General features: G+C 36.2%; 1 protein-coding gene across 1 annotated transcript in view; it reads right to left on the bottom strand.

The window, feature by feature from the left end:
* The window catches only part of IFIH1 (interferon induced with helicase C domain 1), a 50,784-nt gene that overhangs the window by 17,167 nt on the left and 13,021 nt on the right, over positions 1–20,596 (bottom strand). The window contains exons 4-5 of the mRNA XM_010971381.3: positions 8,843–8,947; positions 3,188–3,408 (exon numbers count right to left, since the gene is read on the bottom strand). Coding sequence (XP_010969683.2) covers positions 3,188–3,408; positions 8,843–8,947 — 326 coding nt within the window. The remainder of the gene's footprint in view (positions 1–3,187; positions 3,409–8,842; positions 8,948–20,596) is intronic.

Here is a 20,596-nt window from a genome sequence, read left to right on the forward strand (position 1 = left end):
TCACAGGAGGTAGCAGGTGTTGGAAATCCTGATACTCCCTTTGGGTGGCGATGACTTCCTACTGAAGGACACAGGGAGAGCCAGATGCAAGTCTGACACGGCTAATTGAGAGGTGTGTGGTCCTCTTGGAGCCTTTTCCTGAGATGTGACAGAGCGCCTGCCAAGACTAATCAAACCCAACTGCTACCCACTTCTGCTGAATCATACGGGGCTGCATTACAGTGCCTGAAGGAACCTGGGATTTATCTCTCGTGATGTTGAAGCCCTAGATAGGAAATAGAAAGTCTGGGAACACAGGTGGTGTTTTCATTTCTCCCTGCATTTGAAGGCAATAACTTTGGAAAGGATGGAGTGAGGGGGATGAAAGTAAATGGTGTTAGGGAACAGGATTTCTCCTTCCTAGATCAAGGGTTATAACACCTGGACATTGGGCCAAATACAGAATACAGGCTATATTGACCTACTGGGTCAGAGATTTCCTGACTCAATCAAACAGAATTAAAGCCAAATTTACTTTAAAATTCAAAGAAATGGGATAATAAAATAAATAATTATGACATAAATGTAAGACGTAGTGAAGGGATTTCTGGAAATTCTTAGGGGAAAACAACAGGGATGAGGATCAGGAATGAGACACACATCCTTAAATGTCTACACAGCAATGCAGGGAATGTGAGTAATTAATGTGGACAATTTAGCATTTAAACATGGCTGCAAATGTGGGTTTGTAAGAATCACCTAGATCCAATGGGATGAAAGACTCTCGACTACAACCAGCACTAAGAGGATAAGGAGTTATTATAAAAAGGAAGGTGCATTAGATGCATACAAAAACATGGAACCTGAAAAGATCAATCAACATGGATGATTTGAGGAAATAAACCAAAGTATTGCATTTAGGCTCAAAAATTAACTGCACAGAGATAACCTGAGAGATCTGGCTTAACAGATTTTCAAATGAAAAGGAGCTGAGGCTTCTTGAGTTATGGAAAGCTCCAGAGGAATCTGTGGGTGCCAGCACTGGTGACAAAGGAAACCCACTCATGGCCCAAGTGTCACATCTTATCTTTCCCACACTCTGCACTAAGACTACATCTACAGTATTTTGTCCAAGCCTGGATGCTGTGTTTTAACAGGGTCTTAGAAAATGTTTGGAAAAGTATGAGCTCTCAGATGATGAAAGGTCTGGAAGTCTTGTTATATGAGGAACACATAAAGGAAATGGAAATATTTATCCCAGAAAAATCACTTTGGAGTCACATGATGCTTGCTGCTGTCTCTCTGTGAAGGGCTGTCATAAGGCAGAAGAATTAAGACTTAACTTACTCTTTGTAAGAGGAAAGAACTCTAACCATGAGTGTGGATTCCAGAGAAACAGATTCTGATGAATACAGGCAGGGCTTTCCAACAGTGTCCGTTGTTCAAAGAATGAATTGAGCTGTCTTATTAGAAAGGGGACCTCCTTGATACCAGAAGTTACTCAGCAGAGGTGAGACAACCACTCGGCAATGAATGAAAACTGGATCTTGAAGTTCTCTTTCAACTCTAACAGTCTATGATGCTATGACCTGATCAGGGAAGTAAAGGAAGTTGATCAAAAATAACTTCTAGGTTTTGAGGCTACATGCTTTTGAGGAGATGATATAACCAACAGACAGACAGATAAGTCAAGGAGAAGAGCCTTTAGGAGAGCAGATGGTAGGAATGAGTTTAAGGAAATGGCAGAATGTTCAAATGGTATTAAGAGTATCAGCTTAAGTGGTTTCCAATCCAGTTAATTTTGTTCTTTTCTCTGGACTTGCCACTTAAGACCTTGCTCACTGGTTAAGAAATTCCACTTCCTTAGTTATAAAGGTGAAGAGGAAGGGATGGAAGAAAGAATTAATATTTGCTAAGTCACTCTGAGGCTTTAGCTAGATTATCTCATTTAAACTTTTGATTGCTGTATAGGGCAGTATTATTTTATTCATTTTACAGATGAGGAAACTAAAATGAGGTTAGTAAGTGATCTAAGATCAAATTACTGGTGGGTAGAGATAGTATTCACACCTAGATTTCTTTTATTCCAAAAGATAATAACCTTAATAAAGGAAATACATGAAAAGCTATGAAAAAATTGTAATATATTACTATTAGCACACACACAAAACTGTTCTAACAGTGGACACAAGTACAAAGGCACAGTCTTTAGGTTTAGCAGGTACATACAAAGTGCATCTGGAGCTACATGACAGAGACCAGCAAGATCATGGATTCTGAGTATGCTTCTTTAGTACTGAAAGCAGGTTGCAACTAAAACTTTCAGTATAATAGAAATAAAAAAATATATAAGAAAGTTACATAGTCTACTACTCTATTTTCTATAAAGGAACAGATGAGAACCTAAGTAATGGAAAAAAAAAAAGACTGTTTCTGGTCATGGAAAAGTGTACTCAATTTTACTCCATAAAGCAGTAAAGATTAATAACTCCCATTTACAAATTTACAAATTAATAAACTCTGATTTATCTGAATAAAGCTCAACTAACTAGATTTCATTGAAAATAAAGAAGGCATATCTGTTTATGAAGATAGGCTTCAAATATCCTAAGATATGAATATTAAAGAAAACCTCAGTTGCACTGAATGATGTATATTTATATATATATAATATGTGAAAATTATTTATCTGTTTAACTTGATATAAATTATTTATCTATTTAACTTGATATAAATCAGCCAAATATTCACTTAATTTTCTCTTTATTCTCAAATCAAATGATATATATTCTGAATAAAGAGTTCTTGTGACTTTTGACTAAGGGTCAATGGTTAAAGATACTCTAGAACACAATGTTCCATCCTAGATTCCAGTGATATTTTGAGGTCATTTATGTTCACATGCAATGATAGCTTAAATTAGTGCCAGTCCATCTTAACGGGTAAATCTGGGTAAATATACTCTTTATACATCTGTTACAACTATTTGGTTTAATGTTCTGGTTTAACTGAAAAAAAAAATCTATTTTAAAGGCTAATAACTTAGATATACATATAACTGGAAAAACAAAGATTTAAAATAACCTATTTTGACATTTTTCCTAATTAAACTAGATCTGTGCCATCCATTGTTACAAATGTCTCTATACAAGTGCTTCAGAAAATAATAAAATGGGAATAAATGCTCTACTATGTGCTGTTTGAATACCTTATTGACAAGGACTATAACTTTTCCAGGTTCTGACGCTTTTTTCTTCTTGTCCAAGTGATCCTTGGTGACGTAAACGGCCACTCTGGTTTTCCCACTCCCTGTAGGGAGGCATATGATGATATTCTTTCCCTCCAAGGCTGGCTGGGCCACTTCCAGTTGGTAAGGCCTGAGATGCAGCTCTGGCTCAGGGGATGCTCTTTCTGCCCCAGTCTCTTCATCTAAAGCAGGTTAAGAGGAAGAAAAATAAGCAACAAAAAAGTTAAGGCTAGGAAGCCTGAAACTGAACACAGGCCCCTTGTGGCTTAAATTCCCTTTCATGTGTGGTCCAAACCAGCCCATTTCCTATTTACTGTACCAAATGAGTGTCAGCTCTGCATTTGCAGGATATAACCCAAGTTGTAAGTGGCCAACGGGATGAGGGTGGACAGGGAATAAATTAACAGGATGGAAGATGGGGAGGGGGCAACGCGCAGGAATCTTTTCACAGCGCGGGCAAAGCCAAAGGGAAATGACAGAAAAGGCCGTGGTGCAGGGTTGGCAGTTTACGGTTAATGCAGCCGACTCGCCACGTCTTTGCGGAGCGGTTCCACACCACTTGTTTCTCTTAGCCCTTCCACCCCAAAGTCCAGAGCAGCTGAGAAAGTAGGAATTATGCTCTGTGGTCCCCTCACTTTTTATTGCAAAGAAATATTACAGCCGATGCTACTTTCCTTCATTTGAAAAACTTGACCTGACAAACCCAACACCAAAAAGCATATCTATCTGTCTGTCTGTCTCTTTATCTATCTCAAATATCTAAAAATGTCCACAAAATCCTATTTTTGTCATTTAAGGCAACCAGATTAGACAGAAGTAATAGTTAGGGAAAAGGGGAAACTCTCCCGTGCCAGCCTTTAATCTGTAGGTTTGCATTGAAAAAGGAACAACAGTTTTGTTGGTTTAAATGGAATTGTGACTAATTTTGCCATTTAGTCTAATTGAATGTGATTTTTATCACTTCCTTATCCTTCCTTATGTATGTCTCCACGCATTCATAGTTCCCTGAAACTCAAATCACAGTATATTAAAAATATTTCCAATTAACATATATTTTGAAATTTAAAATAGTGATAAAATAATTACTAACATACATTACTTTTATAAACATTAGAATAAAATTATTATAACATATCTTGGTTTAAAAATATTTTGTTTAGAAGTGACTATATTTCCCCATATTAGCCAGGGGAAAAAAGATCTAAAAATGTATAACTTATCATGTGGAATGCAGTAAAATAAATATTAGATCAATTTAAAAGCCCATCTTATGCTTTATGTAATCACAAAAAAAATGAAATGACAGCACTTATCAGTATTTCATTACATATGAAGTAAGCGTTCTCTTATCAACGACTGCAATAAAACTAAACTAACATGATCCCATTAGCTTCAAAAAAGTTGCTGATTGTGCCATTTCAGCAACTGGAAGATTCTATTTAACTGGGTTTTAACTTGTTGTGATAGCACTATCTGATCAGGTAGGAAAATTCACACCAAATACCACTTAGTAAGAGTCACCTACTAGCCTGGCAGGAAATTTGCCTTCTTTATGGCTGAGTGAACACAGATGCAATACATATATGTTATCACTGGCTCATCTGCTGATTCATTTACTATGATTATCAGGAAAAACTCATTCAAGATCACCAGCATTTAAAAACACATATTGCCAAGTTTTCGTTCCATGCTTGTTTTGAACTGCATAGCAATTACAACAATTCATCTTGTATTATATTTATGCAAGATTCAAACTGGAGAAAGAATATCATTATTTCTCTGATAAGTGGCTTTCATAGATGATCAAAATCCTAATATTCCACTTATATTATGAACATTTTTCACCCAACTTTTCCAAAACAGCCAGAATATTTGCAAAGGAAGATGTATTTTAAATCGTGTTTAACACCAAGATCCAGGAACTTACTTTTGCTGAATTGCTATTTGATGTAGGAAATTAATTAAAAGATTTAGCAAGTTCTTCTTGTTTAATTTCACTGTAGGTATATTTTTTTGCATAGAGTTTTTAAAAGATAATAAAATTTGGCTCCCCTCATAAGAGTTGTATGTACTTTATTAATAATCATTTTTCCCTTTTTTTTTTGCTTATTAGTATATCCTTGGGTAAGAAAAATTAAAAAGAGAAACTTAGAGCAATTTTCTCTCTTTTATAGGAATTTAAAGTGAAATCGCATGAGTAAAACATCAATATCACTTATGCATATTAGATATTTGTTGTACTAATACATTTAAGAAGAGTTAAGACATTAAAAGGGCTATTGTTTATTTTAGATACAGTAGTTAGTATCACATATTGTATAGACAGGGAACTATATTCAATACCTTGTAATTGCCTCTAATGAAAAAGAGTATGAACAGGAATATATACGTATAACTGAATCACTATGCTGTATACCAGAAATTAACACAGTATTATAAACTGACTGTGCTTCAATTCAAAAAAAGGCCTATTGTGCTCAAAATTTAATTCTAGAATCAAATTCATGATGCTTACTGTTACTTATCTAGTCACGTACCACTAACTCATTCTGAAGTAAACATTTACTGGGTGTCTACTACATGCCAGGCACTCCCAAGAACGCAGTCCTTATTTTCGAGGGTTTCAGAGGCCAGGGCACTCTACTGTGGCCACTGAAAATATCTGGCAACTAGTTAGATAGCTGAATATATTCCATATTTTTGAGTCAAGTCTAGGAAACTTGATGGGTAACCTCAAGTTTAAAAGAGAGGCACAGAGTGAATATGGAAAAAATTAGAGTTGGATTCATGGTGAGAACAGCATCCAAAGAAAAAGAGCTGGGTGAGTGCTAAATATTCAGCCTGATTCTTGCCTTATCACATCCTCTGACATAGGGATGGGAGAACATATCCACACAAGCAATGAAAAGAGAATTTTCTCTTCTCTGTCACCAGAAGGAGAGAATTGGGCTAGTGTCAAGGAGCCAGGAGCCAATTTCCCTTATAAAAGAAATGTTTGGGTTTTGTTTGTTTGTTGTTTGTTTCTTTTTGGCTCTCTTTGAAAAGCAAAATCAATTAAATGCAATAACAAAAATGGTGTTTAAAATATGCACAGGCTTTGAATAACATCGTGCCCTCCTCTACAACAAATATTGATTGAAAACCTTAAAATTACACTATACCACATAAATGGTCAAAAAAATGAAATCAAATAGGGCTTAAATAATAACATTCTATTGGAACTACACCATGTGGCAAATTTCATTCTCACATTGATTTTGACAGCTGAGCTATTCTTGGAAAGAAAAGGTCTGTCACTGCATGTGTTTGAAATCGACAAAGTATTCCTTTACCTATATAGTATGTAACCTCGGAAAAATACACCATTCGAGCTGGATAAATATTAACAGATATTACCTCGAAAGAGTAAAGAAACACTTTCTACATATTAGGTCAACATTCATTGCCAAAAATATTGCCAATTTGTGAGAAGCAGTATATCCTTTTGAGAATGAGAAACAAAAAACCAAAAAAAGCCTCCCATAGTATAATTAGAATATTTAAAATACCACTAATTGTGTTTTACTATGGCATAACAATACTTCCACAAAGGAACATAATGTCATGGTATTGGGTCACATCAATGATCCTTATGGCCCATTAGGTAACCTCTGAAGGTGGACAAAGGACTTGTGGAATAAAGTCCTTTTGATGTCAGCCTCAGGGGCTAAAACATGATCCCGAACACTCTGGTGCTTTCAGTGATTCAATATGTGTTTAACAATTTGCAATTTATCTAAACCTTTTTTCGAATTGATTTCTACTTCAGCCTATGTCATGCACCTGAGGGAAAGGAACTTCTTAGTTTAAATTTTATAATTTCAGAATTTTGCTACCCACCTCACAATTTTATACCCACTAGTCTTTGTTTCTAAGCACTGACCATCTAGGACTTCAAAGAGAGCCCTTTAAAACTGTTCGTCTTCGAATGTATTTGCCTTTGAAAACGTATTTGCTTTTTAAAAGTAGGTTGCATTCAGCTTTATCACGTCTTTCATGCCAGGCTGAAGACTGAAAATCAGTAAATAGTTACACTTGCTAACAGCTCTAAACAGACAAAAGGCTCTGCACATAGAGAATATCCATTAAATATTTATTAAACGAATGAATATTGTTGAAAAGCCCTTACTTAGACAAACAATAATTAGGATGAGGTCCAGAAGCTTAAAGAAACCAAACCATAAAGATGTTAAATATTAGCTAGAGTATATTTTGAGTTCTAACATCAATAGTATTTAATAAAAATGTTAATTATTAAATTTAACAATTGTATAACAAGCATAGAAAAAACAAATACAGTCCGCAGAAATATGCACACGGCAAGAACTTAATAACATTGACAAATTGAACAGAAAATTAGTTAACCCTTTTTCATTAACGTTAAAGTTATGACTGACATTTGGTGAACTGGGTTTCCTCAAACCAACTTGTTCTAAGCGATTCAGGAGTGTTACTAAGAGAAAAAGGACATTTAAATAAAAGAGTGGCACATTCAAACTGGGAAAGCTTTCAGGGCAGGTGAGCATCTTTACATAAATTGTTTTGCCCCTCTAGGCCTAGTGTACATGTAAAAGTCTATCATTCTTCTGACAATGCAGGGTAATCTGAAGTGCACAGTTCTAAGTGTTTTCTACAACTCAATCACAAAATGAGTGAAGAATAAAGTAATTTGTTTCTCAATTTGTCCTTTGCTGCTGCTTCTTAGCCGGCCATATTGCAAAACATTGTTTTCTGTTTGTACTAATTTGATTATTTTAATTATAAAATATTTCAAACATGCCAACAAATATTAGAAAGGTATGTAACAGACATCCAAGGACCCATTGTTAAAAGATGCTAACATTTTAGCTCATAATAATGGAAATAAATGCACATTCAAAGAAGGAAGAAAGACCCGAAAATGATCAGACTGACAAGAGTTAGGAAATCTGATAAGACGAAGTCTTGCTGAAGTGTGGGGATTGGGAAGAGGCACTCTTACTGATTGCTGGTGGGATAGTCAACTGATATAAAGAGTGATTTGGGAAACACCCAGTAAATTTCTCATTTAGTGATGAAAACATTTTGCAAACTCTAAGAGAGATTCATACAAATTGAAACTCTTTTAACTATATGTGTAAATTCTAGTTCTTACTTTAAGAGGGACTCATTATATGCTGTTATCTACAGAGTCATACTCATCTCATTGATAGTATTTTTTATTTACAATGTATTTTAATTAAAAAAGGAAGGGGTTGAGAATAAATGTACAAAATTGAATACACAATTTAAAAGCAGTCAGATTCATTGAAACAGATCGCATAAATAAAATATATTACATGATTCTATGGAATATGCCATATGCCAGACCAAAAAGATATGTACTGGGTCAGAATCAGAAAGCTTGATTCTAAGACTTTTTGTGAGTTGTACTTTTAAAGAAAATGAATGGCAAAGTTCCAAAACTACTTCAACTGTAGAAAAGAATTGCTTTAATTGCATAAATACATTAGGGAGGGTATGAACAGCCCCCATGCTTTCCACTATATGGTGTCTTATTTCACACTTTTTAAGGTTTACACAACAGTTAGGCAGTACCTGAATCACTTCCCATGGTGCCTGAATCACTGCCCATGTTGCTGTTATGTCCAAGACTTTCATCTAAGCAGCTGACACTTCCTTCTGCCAAACTTGTGTCTGATTCTGCAAAGGAAAACATTTTAAAATATTTTTAAAATATTTCTGAGAATAAACGTATTTTAACTGCACACCTCTACAGCACACAGTACATACAGTTCAATGCAAGTGGAGAAGGCACACCCAGACAATTGGGAATAAAAGGTAAGAGTTTCTGGCAAGCAACATTTAAAAACTCTTCTCTGGATGAGCAGCTGTCCGGGGGTGAATCGAATACATGTTATCTACCTACGTAAAGTACCATACATCCAATAGCAGAGCTCAGGCAAATTTGCAAGGATTTGTGACTTCTGTCATCCCCTTTTGTGTAAATTCCATCCAAAAAAGGTCTAGGCTTGATAATGTCATTTAGACAAAAAGTATTACACAGAAACCACTGAGTCATTTTCATGTAAAATGGTAGAGGAGTAATAAATTATAGAAAAATTATAATGAATGAAGTACATGGTTCTACTGATGGGTTATGAAAACAGCAGTTCAGTGATAAACATAAGTTTAAAATCTCACAAAGAATTTACTCCAAAAGAATACCATGAAAGCCAGGCATTGCAGTGGCACTAGAAACTTATGTGAGGTTGGAGATACTTCTTTTTTTCTTTCCTATGATTAAACCAAGCTTCCATCAAAGAGTTACAATTAATATGAGTGGCAAGGGTACATCTTCACTTATTAATCCTGATTTTTCTCTTTTCAGTACTCAGTACTGATTCCTTTTGAAAACTTTTCCCTCAAGGGAAGACCTCCTTCCTTACAGTTTATTTCCAAGGATTTACGCAGTCCCATCCGCAAGGATTAGAACTATTGTTCAACTGGTAAAAATAAATGAAAGTTGGCTACGGATGTTGATTTTGGAGTCAGAAAGACTTGTGAAATTTGCTGTTGGCGATGCTCTGAGACTTACTTCCTTCCCTTTATTTAAAATGGGGCTGGTAGAGGTCTAAACTATGAGGTAAAAAATATGCTACAAGGATTTATTGTACAACACAAGGAATATGGCCAATATTTTATAATTACTACAAGAGGAGTATAATCTTTACACATTGTGAATCACTATATTGGACACTTGTAACATGTAATATTGTACATCAATTATACTTCAGTTAAAAATAATAAATAAAATAAAAAATAAAATGGGGCTAGCACAACTAACCGCACAGGATTTGATAGCCATTAAATGATAGTAGATACAAGTTCTTTGCAGTGCAGTTAAACTACTAGTGATTGGAAAATGGAATAAAATTAAAGTAGTTGGTGGATTACTTGGGCAAGAGTGTCATTTAATAATGTTTTTACAATGAATAATATTTCATAATATTTATACTTGTTAGATGATTATTACTTCATGCTCAAGCTCCCAAATGCACTAAATAGATTATACTAAGGCAGGCTTAAGTCGTATAAAACTAGTCTGAGGGTCACATATTTAAGCCAGAAATGGAATGAGTGAAAAAGAGACTCACGGTGTGGTACAGATAAAAATTCTCTGGAAAGGGACAATATACAACTCCTTAAAACTACCAGTATCTTCTTTTCTGTTAACTGGCGATTTCCTTTTTTAAGTCAGGTGTGTTGAGGTATAATTTACACACTTTTTAGTAAAAATCACTCTTTTTAGATGTATAGTTTGATGAATTTAACAAACACAGTTTTGTAACCCGCATCACAGCCAAGATTTTTCTATCACCTCAAAATCCACTCAAGTCTCTTTATTGTCACATTCTTCCTGCTGTCCCCTGGCAGTCAGTCATTTGGTTTCTGTCCCTATAATTTTGCCTTTTTCAGAATGTCTTATTAATGAATTCATGTAAAATGTAGCCTTAATGTTTGGCCTTGTTAACTTAGCATACGATGTTCGAGATGCATCCACGTTGTTTGTGTCAGCAATTTGCTCCTTTTTATTACCGACTAGTATTCCATTGAGCATCTGTGACAGCTCCCTTCCTATCTGGATAAGCCTATTTAGCTTGGGAAATAGAATGGAATTACAGCTATTACCAATTAAATATGTAAGATAGCGTCCTTAAAAATTAAACGAAAGCTGGTAAGACATTTGTAAAAAAAACTCTCAATGGACTTGCACACTGTTTAAGTACATTAGCACAACACAAATATACTCATGTGAAAATACTGAGCTCATCAGTTGTCGTAGATGAGTTCTGAAACTCAGGCTGCGGAATCACTTATGATCACACGGGAAAACCTGTGTATCTCACTGAGAGATTTTAAATATGGCACTTCGCAATTCCCTGAGGTATGCCTTGTTAGAAGCTCAGAGGCGAGTGTGGGATAGAACTGTCAAGTAGAAGAGTGTTTTGGGCAGATGTACTGATGAAAAGAGAATATGAGTTGTAAGGAAGAGGCAAGGTGTAAAATGAGACAGGGAAAATGTCACTGCAAGGATGATTCTAGATCTAGAAAGCTAGACCCATATTTCTGAGGCAAAAAAAAGTGAATTTTGACATGCTTTTCACTTGTTGTTTTAAATGTAGTATTGAGAATGGATAACAATGCCAAAAATACTGAAAAATACAAATATTATCTAAAATCTAACACTGTCTTTTAAGTCTCCCACTAAGTATGACACAAACAGAAATAATATTTGATTTTCATTTCATTTTCTAATCACTGGCAGTTAAACCATTATCTTTAACCTGCTCCAAGCATATGTAAAGTCAAAATTTTCCCCCAGCTTTGTTCTAACATACATGAGGTTTGGGGGAGCTACTTAACGCAATGCACGTGAATAATTTATGAACATTAAAGAAAGTTGCTACCAAAAAAGGGTATTATTAATTAAGCTCATTATCTGGATTATTTCGAGTTAAAAAACAAATCTGCAATGTGTTGGGGGATACTAAGCTCAGTGTTTTCCAGATGTAATGTAAATTATATTTTAAGCTCTCAATGTCCCATGTGGTAGATATCACCTCAATTTCATAGGTGAGAAACCAAGTCTCAGACAGGTTAAATGATTTACCCAGATCACACAGCTAAAAAGGGGCAAAGCTGGAAGTCTTATTTTCTGAATCCAAGTCCAGTATTCCAGTGTTTCTGCCCAACGCCAAGCACGCCTCATGATCTGTTGTGAAACTTTGTAAACAAGCAGTAATACTGTCCGTAGTGTTAAGTGAAATGAAAGTTTTTTTTTAATAAGCATATGGACATTTTCACTGTAATGTCAAATTTTCTATCAATCTTAAAGCAGCTTATCTTTCCAGGAAAAAAAAAAAGTTACAGAGTACTTTATTTTGCTAACATTTTTTATTTCACTGATAGACTTTCATTTACTTTACTTCTAAACATCCACACTTAACTTTTAAGCTTTTTTCTGCACGTAAGTAAAAGAGGAACACTTCTGTCCTTGCTAGATAAAATTAATTGCAATAATTCTATTAGCAGTCATTATGAAAATGAAAGTGACTATGTAGAGGTCTATTTCTTTGTCATTTTAAGGATATATAAATCTCTAGGTTCTCAACACAAAAGTAGTTTTGTTTCCTTGGTGGCAAATTCTTATGCATTTGATATATTTTTTTGATTTCATAGAAAAGAAGTACTGGAGAAAATAACTCTAATAATTAAAGAAAATATATTGTATCTCCCATAACACTGAGACTGCCTTCCCCTAGAGATTCTCCTCCTGTGTTCATCTAAAAAAAAAATCATGTTACACACACACACCCACCAAAAAGCCAGAATAAAAAAAAAGTGTTATGTGATGACAAAATTAAACCAACCTACTAAGTTTATAAGCCAAGAATTTCTGCAATTAATTGTATAGGATTATCATGTTTCATTCTTCGTACTTTTCGCAGTATGTCAATCTGGACTTACATCCTAACAAATAAAGTCATGTGTCTATGATTTTAAAATAGATCAGATAAATAGTCAACTGGAGACTGGGTGTTGCCATGAAAAGAACATGTGCTATGGAGTCAAACAGATCTGTCTTCAGATCTGAGCTCAGCCACTGCTAACAAGGGACTTAAACTTCTAAATTTTTAAAATATAGGATAGTGGTTTCTGCTTTCTCCTTTATTGTCAGAATGATTCTGTTAGACCAAGGAAATAAATCTTAAAGTGAAACAAATCTTAAATTCTCATAAAGTTGCTACTTAAATGAGCTTTGAATATTAGAACTAGATTCTACAGTGAGTTGAGTTAACTTTTATATAGGTGTCACCTCCTCCAGGGGAAATACCAAACTAGCTATGGTAATTTCTAACTGTTGAAGGAAAGTCGTTATTCCTACCAAACTCTATTGGAGTGAAGGAAAACAATACATATTCAGTTAAAAGAAAGGATTTCCTGTAATGATTCTGTAAACAACAAAGTAAAGAACAGCTTTGCTTACAATGATAGTGTCTCAGACCAGTCCATAAGCCAATGGCGGAAAAAATAGTCTCATTTTACAATCACATCTTAAATAGTTTACTAATAAGGCAGAAATATCAACTTGAATCTGTGAAATTTTATATTTAACATCCTCTGAAGCTTTAAATACTTTAAAATATTTTCAAACCATTTAGAAGCCAAAGAAATGCAAGAAAAATTTTTTCAAATGAAAAAAACCTCTTCCTTGAAGGCCTTTTTAGATCTATTCCAATGTAAAGTATGCCCTCTGCTGGAAAAATGCTATTATGACAATTAGTTGATAAGTACATTGTGTAGGCAACTTAAGAACCAAGCTTCAATAGGTAAGATACAAATGGGTTCTCACTTCTGCTCCTACCAGGTAGTGTCCCTCCAATTTTCAGCCTAGATGCCTTTCTCCCTCTGTAGAATATTTCTCCTTTTTTATCCTTTGCCTCAGGCTGTCCTTCTCTTTGCCGGAAAGTGGTTTTGCATTTTATTAGGAAGGGGGCCAAAGCCTCTGTGCATTCTGAGAAAAAAGACGGGGACCAACAGATCCACTCTCCTGAGAGGTGGTGCTTGCAAGGTCTGCAAACAGTCTAATTTCACTTGCCAGGCAGTCGTGTGCTTATTCTAGTTCTGACCTCACGATGCATATGCGCTTCACTTCTTCAACCATCCCCACCTTTCTTCGAGTGGCATTATCCCCCTAGTCCGCAACAGCAAAGACCACCCCTAAAGCTTCAAACACGTGTGCCTGGATGGGCACACACTCAGACTCACGGGCTTCTTAAGTGTGCTTACTGTCATACTACTAATAATACATATTTCCTTTTCTTTTGAAGTAACTTAATCTTTTTTGAGAGGAGATAGATGACTTTTATTTTCAGCTTTATGTATATGGATGTGTGCGTGTGCGCGCACACACTCACGCTCACATTTTGGTCTGTCAGAGTCTGCTCCCTGTGCCAGGGAACATGTGTTCCCGCAGAATGGAGAGAAGCCACCTCCACCCACCTTGCATATTCTCTCCTGGATCCAAGCTTCTAGGAAATGAGTTCCCCAAAGAGAAAAAAATCTCCTAGACCCACAGGCCCACATGGCTATCCATGGAGCTCCTCTGCTCCTGTTTATAGAATTCACAGGGCTGAAATGTTTCAGCCAGAATTACATTTGAATTGTGTACATTGATGTTGGCTTAAATCACATCATCTATGCCCTTTAGCTTTTGGACGTGGGTCTCAAATGGAAAGAGTGATTCAGGGTTATGGGGATAAACATACCCACTAGAATGACCCATTCATTCACTGCTGGTCAGTAAAAGAGGCAAAAAGTCTGAAAGCCAAGTCAGTTATGAGTGATAAGCCAGATGACCATGTGGAAAGTAAGCCTTGGTAATAACAGGGTGTAGAAATGGCCAAATAGAAGATTATGAATTGGAAACCTCTTCGGCTGGCAGGCATCCTTCAGGAAAAGCCATTTAAGTCAAGTAGACCTGAGGAAAGTATGGGGAGAGATTTGTTTAAAGGCTTCCTGGTAAATATTCAACAGTAGCTCTTGGGGAGAAGAAAGTGACAATTGAGAAGTGTTTGCCGATAATGAGGTATTAATATTCCCCCCATAGCTCATTACAAGCTACCAGCATGGTGTCACCGAGTGGGGTTGGGAAGAGATGTGCACCCTGAGCCCTTGCAGGCCAGGAGGAGCCAGTTCCCCTCATTTGATGGATACAGCCCTCTAAGGACTTTCCTCTAAACAGCATCTGAAATAACCAGACATGCTTTGGGCTAATATTGCATAGTTGTCCAAACAATGAATAATAAACTGTTAAGAATATTTTTTTGCCTTAGAACAAGTCTTTGTACAAATCACAGTAAGAGAAACCCCCTAACTCTCACTGATCTTAGCAGTCTTATCTCCCACCACCCTCCTCCATAAATGCTTCCCCCTCTGATCCAACTGTTCCCCTACTCATACTTTTAATAGAATTTTGCTATGTTTATTACAGCTAGATTTTGATGTGTTTATTATTGCTGGATGAATTTTTATAGACTTTTTTTTTTGTAGTTTTAGATTTGCTGCAAAATTGAGTGGAAAGTAGAGAAATTACCTGTATACCCCCTGCCCCACCTATGCAGAGCCTCCCCCATCATCAACACGGCCCCCTGCACACACATAATACATGTTGAACTTTCTTATACCTGCACTTTTGTTCATGGCATCCACATAACCAGAAGTGTTGGCTGCCACTTCTGTTTACTAATCCAACACAGGACCTTTAAGGCTCGGATGAAATGTCTCACATTCCTCCTCTGTGGTAAGCTTTCTTTAAGTCTTCCTTCCTTCACAAGGCTTCTCCCCTCCTACTTTAATATTTTTTCTTTTGCTAGAGATAGATTACTGTCTCTCTTTGGAGGCATGAAACTTGTTTCCTGGAACTGGGTTATAAACTGTCTGAGGGTGAGGACAATATCCCAATGCTTGGTTCTCTCAATAATGTGACCCCACCAACTCATTCTCTGGTTTCCAATCCTCATTCACACAACAAAATAGAGAAGGTCTAATGATCAAATTAAAATGAAAAAATCACTGCCTTTGTTAAAACTCTGCTTTAAAAAAGCTTTAGGTTTATAATCACAAAAATATGTCATGAAAATAAATCCAGCATGTATTAGCTACACAGAGATTTCTTTCTGTAAAAGTACCTATATTCTCCTGAGATATGAACAATAACCTTCCCAGAACTATTATGCGATTGGAAGTCACATAACTAACTTACATGGTTCCTGGTGGGTTTCAGTAAAATATAAGCCTGTATTATCCTTCAGCAAACACCAATATCCGCGTCAGCAACAGCATCGCTCTCTCTTTCTCTCTCCCTCTCTCAGTTCAAATAAATATTTGCCTTTTGGATTGCCTTAGTGGTATCTCTAGTTCCCAATAATTAATGTATCCAAATTTAGAAAAGATATAGATGTAAAGGAGAGCTATCTTAATTCAGACCAATCCTGCAATAGTATGGGAGATCTCTCACAGTATTATTGCAGACTGCTGTATCAATTATCTTTCCCACTAAGCTCTCAAGTGCTGTGTGGTATGTATTTCTAGAGATTCTAAAAATCTCTAAATTTCTAGAGGTTAGTACTACAGAACATTATTCTGGTCCCCAAGTGCAAGGATAAATTTTGTGGCATTTTTACAGAGATTAGTATAGACCAAATCTAAGATTGGACTTTGGTCTATAAAAAGGCAAAACAAAACAACAACAAAAAAAAGTGCTCTAACAGATTGGGCCAGAAAGAACGAGGCTGTTTTATAAAGGTCAATTTTTAAACCCCTCCTACAGAACATGATCTATGCAAAATATATCCACAATATATTCCAAAGCATAATGTCACCGGATAAACCTAAGGAGTGGAACATATGGGGGAATATGAAAAAGAAGGTATTAAAGTCTGAAAACAAGCAGGTTGGTAAGCTCATTAGCTGGGGTGGAATTTTAAAATCTTCACGTGAACGAATATATAAATCAAAATATACACATGCATTCACAGTCATGCGCACTGTGTATTCACACATGGCACACTCTGCACTGTTACATTATAATCGTCCACCCTGGAACAGTGACATTCCCGTCTCTTTATAAGTGTGAAAGCGCCCTCTGCTGGCCAACCTGCGGTACTTGCATTTTCTAGTTTTATAACCCCAAGATCCAACAAAGAATGATAAAAGAAGTTCGGGGGATTTTCTGCAGAACTCTGCATAAAAGTAAGTTCATTCGAAATACAACACATTTTATTATTTCATTTTAACCGTATTTTCTTTACTTTTATTTTATTATAAGGCATTAATTTCTAAAATAGTATAACAAAAGGTCAATGTAAAATAACCGCTCACTTGTTTTAACAAACCGACAGTAGCAGACGATGACAAAGAACTGCACAACCAATTTTACTGTAAGCCTATAGAATTAACATAAACCAGATAGCTGTGTATTTGCTATAATTATTTTTAATAGAAGAAAATGATTGTTGACTTTGTGTCCCTCTGATATTTTCTAGGGAATTGTGGTCCAGAGAAACACCAAAGTTTTCCAATATTTTCTTGTTGGAAAATGACAGGTGACTTCAGAAAGCAGAACTATCACATCCAGCATTAAAATTCTACGAATAGTTGGAGAACTATTCAAACATCCTTTTAGAATTATTGTATTAATGTGGAAAGAAGCAAATTTTTTCATAGTTTGGTATATCTTAATTATTAACCACTTTTTAATGGGAAGCAGTTGGAAGGAGAAGGAAGAAGAAACGCCAGCCCCCGACGTGGAGGCATGACAAAATCACTCTCCAGAACTACCCACAAGGGAATTCTGATCTGTCACCCCAGGGTGAAGGAAAGATGTGAGTAAAGTTGGTTTCAGGGTGGGCCACTGTTACCTATGCTAGTGTGAATTACCTGTCAGGTGTCTTAAGAAGTAAAAAGAATATATATACAACATATAAAGAATCTGGGCATTAAAAATATAAACAATTAACATTTGTATGCCCAAAGACTACTATGCACTGAAAAAAATTCTTCAGAAACTGGTTCAGAAATAAAGATGAAAGAGGTCTTAATTTAAAATTAGAAATAATTCAGGTCACTTTTTAAATTTTTGCCTATGAAAATTCATGTTTATAGAATGTATGTAGCTTAAGCAATAAGTTCTTTCAATGCTACTTTGGTAACTGCTTTTGAAATTTTAACCCAGTAAGTATACTGAGATTCAAAATAAAGATTATACATTATCAATAACAATAAGATATACAAAACAAAATTGTGCAAATGAATATTAGAGATTATTGAATATTTTCACATTTATTTTGATTGTTAATTCTGTCAAAGAATGCCAATGTAGGCAAAATCCCTCTATAACTAATTTTGCAACAAAAACTTCAGTCAAAAGAACACCAATACTTGCAGATACTAACTACTATATATAAAATGGATAAACAACAAAGTCCAACTGTATAGCACAGGGAACTATAATCAATACCTTGTAATAACCTATAATGAAAAAGAATATGAAAAGAAACATATATATGTATAACTGAATCACCATGCTGTACACCAGAAACTAACACAGCATTGTAAATCGAACATACTCGAGTCAAAAATTTGTTTTAAATTTAAAAAAAGAACTCCAATAGCTTCTTTGGGCCAATGATTCTTTACAGTTATTTACATCAGTAGTTCTTTGTACTGAAGAGCATCGAGCAAACAAACAAACACTTGGGATGACCCGCATCTGTCAGCAGCAGTGTCTAGGGCCTAAAGCACAGGCCCTCCAATGACGTAAATCAGTCACCCTGTGCTGCTCCCCTGGAAAGGGCCAGAACGGACTGCACAAAACTGTCCCCAAATCCACATGACAAGTCCAACAGCACACGAATCCCACAGACTGGGAGATGGTTAAAATCTGAGAGCCGGATGGAGTCCTCAGATTTCGGTGCCGTTCACTGGACTCTCACGTGTCCTCAGACTAGTGTACATTGTGCTCGTATGGACTTTTCTTCCAAAGCACTTACTGGGCAGCAGCTCTTTAGTGACTGCTGTTTGGCAGACACACCCGTCAGCTGAAAGCTCCATGGGGCAGAAGCCGCTCCTGTTTTGTTCCACCACCGTATTGACAGTGCTGAGCACTGAGCACTACATGCCTGGCGCATGAAAGGAGTTCATTAAAGATCTGTTAAATTAAAGAAGTGAAAGGACTGGAGGGGAGTAGGGAGGGAGGGAACCCCATGAAGGAAAGACAAACCCTCTTCTGTCCCTTAAGGCCATTATTAAGATCTAGATATTTTTCACTTGATGCACCTTTAAGTTTTATATTAAAACAGTAAGAAAACAGAAATGTTTTTAAAGTTTTGCCTTGAATTTTATCCTCGCTGAGACTCAGAATCCTCCGTAGATAATAAAGCACAGGCCAACAAGACGCAATAGACGGGCGGCCTTTGACGACAAGCCCTCATTTGAGATGCAGCGTCGCCTCCCAGCCTCAGTCCTGCCTTCAGCCCTGTCTCGTGTGAATTTAGGAGACAGCCAGTAACCCATAGAGATGTCAGGGAGCCTTTCAAGGAAGTTTACTGGAACAGGAAAAACCCACATGCAGAGAGTAGTTTTGGCATTCCTGCACAATCATAATTTCTTCACGAAAGCACAGCTGATCAAGTAAAAAAAAAAAAAAAAGGTCCTCTAGAATTCAGATTCTAAAAGCTCTGCTATTTCGTACATTAAACCTTCCTCCTTAAAGTGTGGTCCAAGACCAGCGGTAGTGGCATCACCCGGGAGCAAATGTGAAAGGCAGGATCTCAGGCCCCACACAGACCCTAAAATCTGCGCATCAGTAAAATCTGCCCCTCCTCCCGACGACTCCTCTACGCGGGAACACCTCAGACGTATCCCACAAAAAACCCAAAAGCCAAAAGCAAGGCTAAATAGCAGGCAAACGACAAAAAATGTTGGTACTATTCATGACAAAGGACTGCTCTCCTGTATACTTAGGTAGTTCATAGAAACCACCACCAACAAAAACATAAATACCCTAATAGAAAAATAGGCAATTAGCAACAACAAAAAGAATGAACTTGTAAAAACAATTTTCCTTAGAAATAGAAAGATTCAAATTCAAGTAGCAAAATACCAAGTTGGCAAAGTTTAAAAATAATATTACCTACTCTTGTTGTAGAAGGGACCTCAGGGCAATGAGCGCTCTGCTGCTGGAGGACGTGTAGCTTGGTACACATTCTTGGAGTGAAATATGACATTAAGTATCAACTGTCTTAAAACTGTGGCAATCATTTGATCCATAAATTTCAATTACGTGATTTGTTTTTAAGAATTAAATCAAGCATACATAGAAAGAGAGTCATTGCAGTATTTTTTCATGATGTAGAAATTAAGAAACATCCTAAATGTTCAACAGTTGGTTGATTAGTTATAAAGCATCCAATGGATGGAATTATTCAATTGTTAAAACTGTGCTGTCGAAGAGTATCTAATGAATACAGAGGAAATGTCGTTATGTATAAACGTCCAGGTATGTCACAAGACCCACGGGACAGACACCCAAAGGTGAAGCTACCATACCTCACTGTGAAAGCAGGAGAGCCTTTTTTTTTGTATGTTCCGATGTTTTCCAAATTTCCTACAATGCAACTATGTTACTTTTCTGAGTAGAAAATAGTAAACTTTGATGGAGTCAGCTCATACTCGCCCACAAGAGCGAATTGTTAAATTTTCTGGAGTTCTGTGAGCCAGTTAATG

The sequence above is a fragment of the Camelus bactrianus genome, chromosome 5 (assembly GCF_048773025.1).
Source record: "Camelus bactrianus isolate YW-2024 breed Bactrian camel chromosome 5, ASM4877302v1, whole genome shotgun sequence".
NCBI classification, from domain to species: Eukaryota; Metazoa; Chordata; class Mammalia; order Artiodactyla; family Camelidae; genus Camelus; species Camelus bactrianus.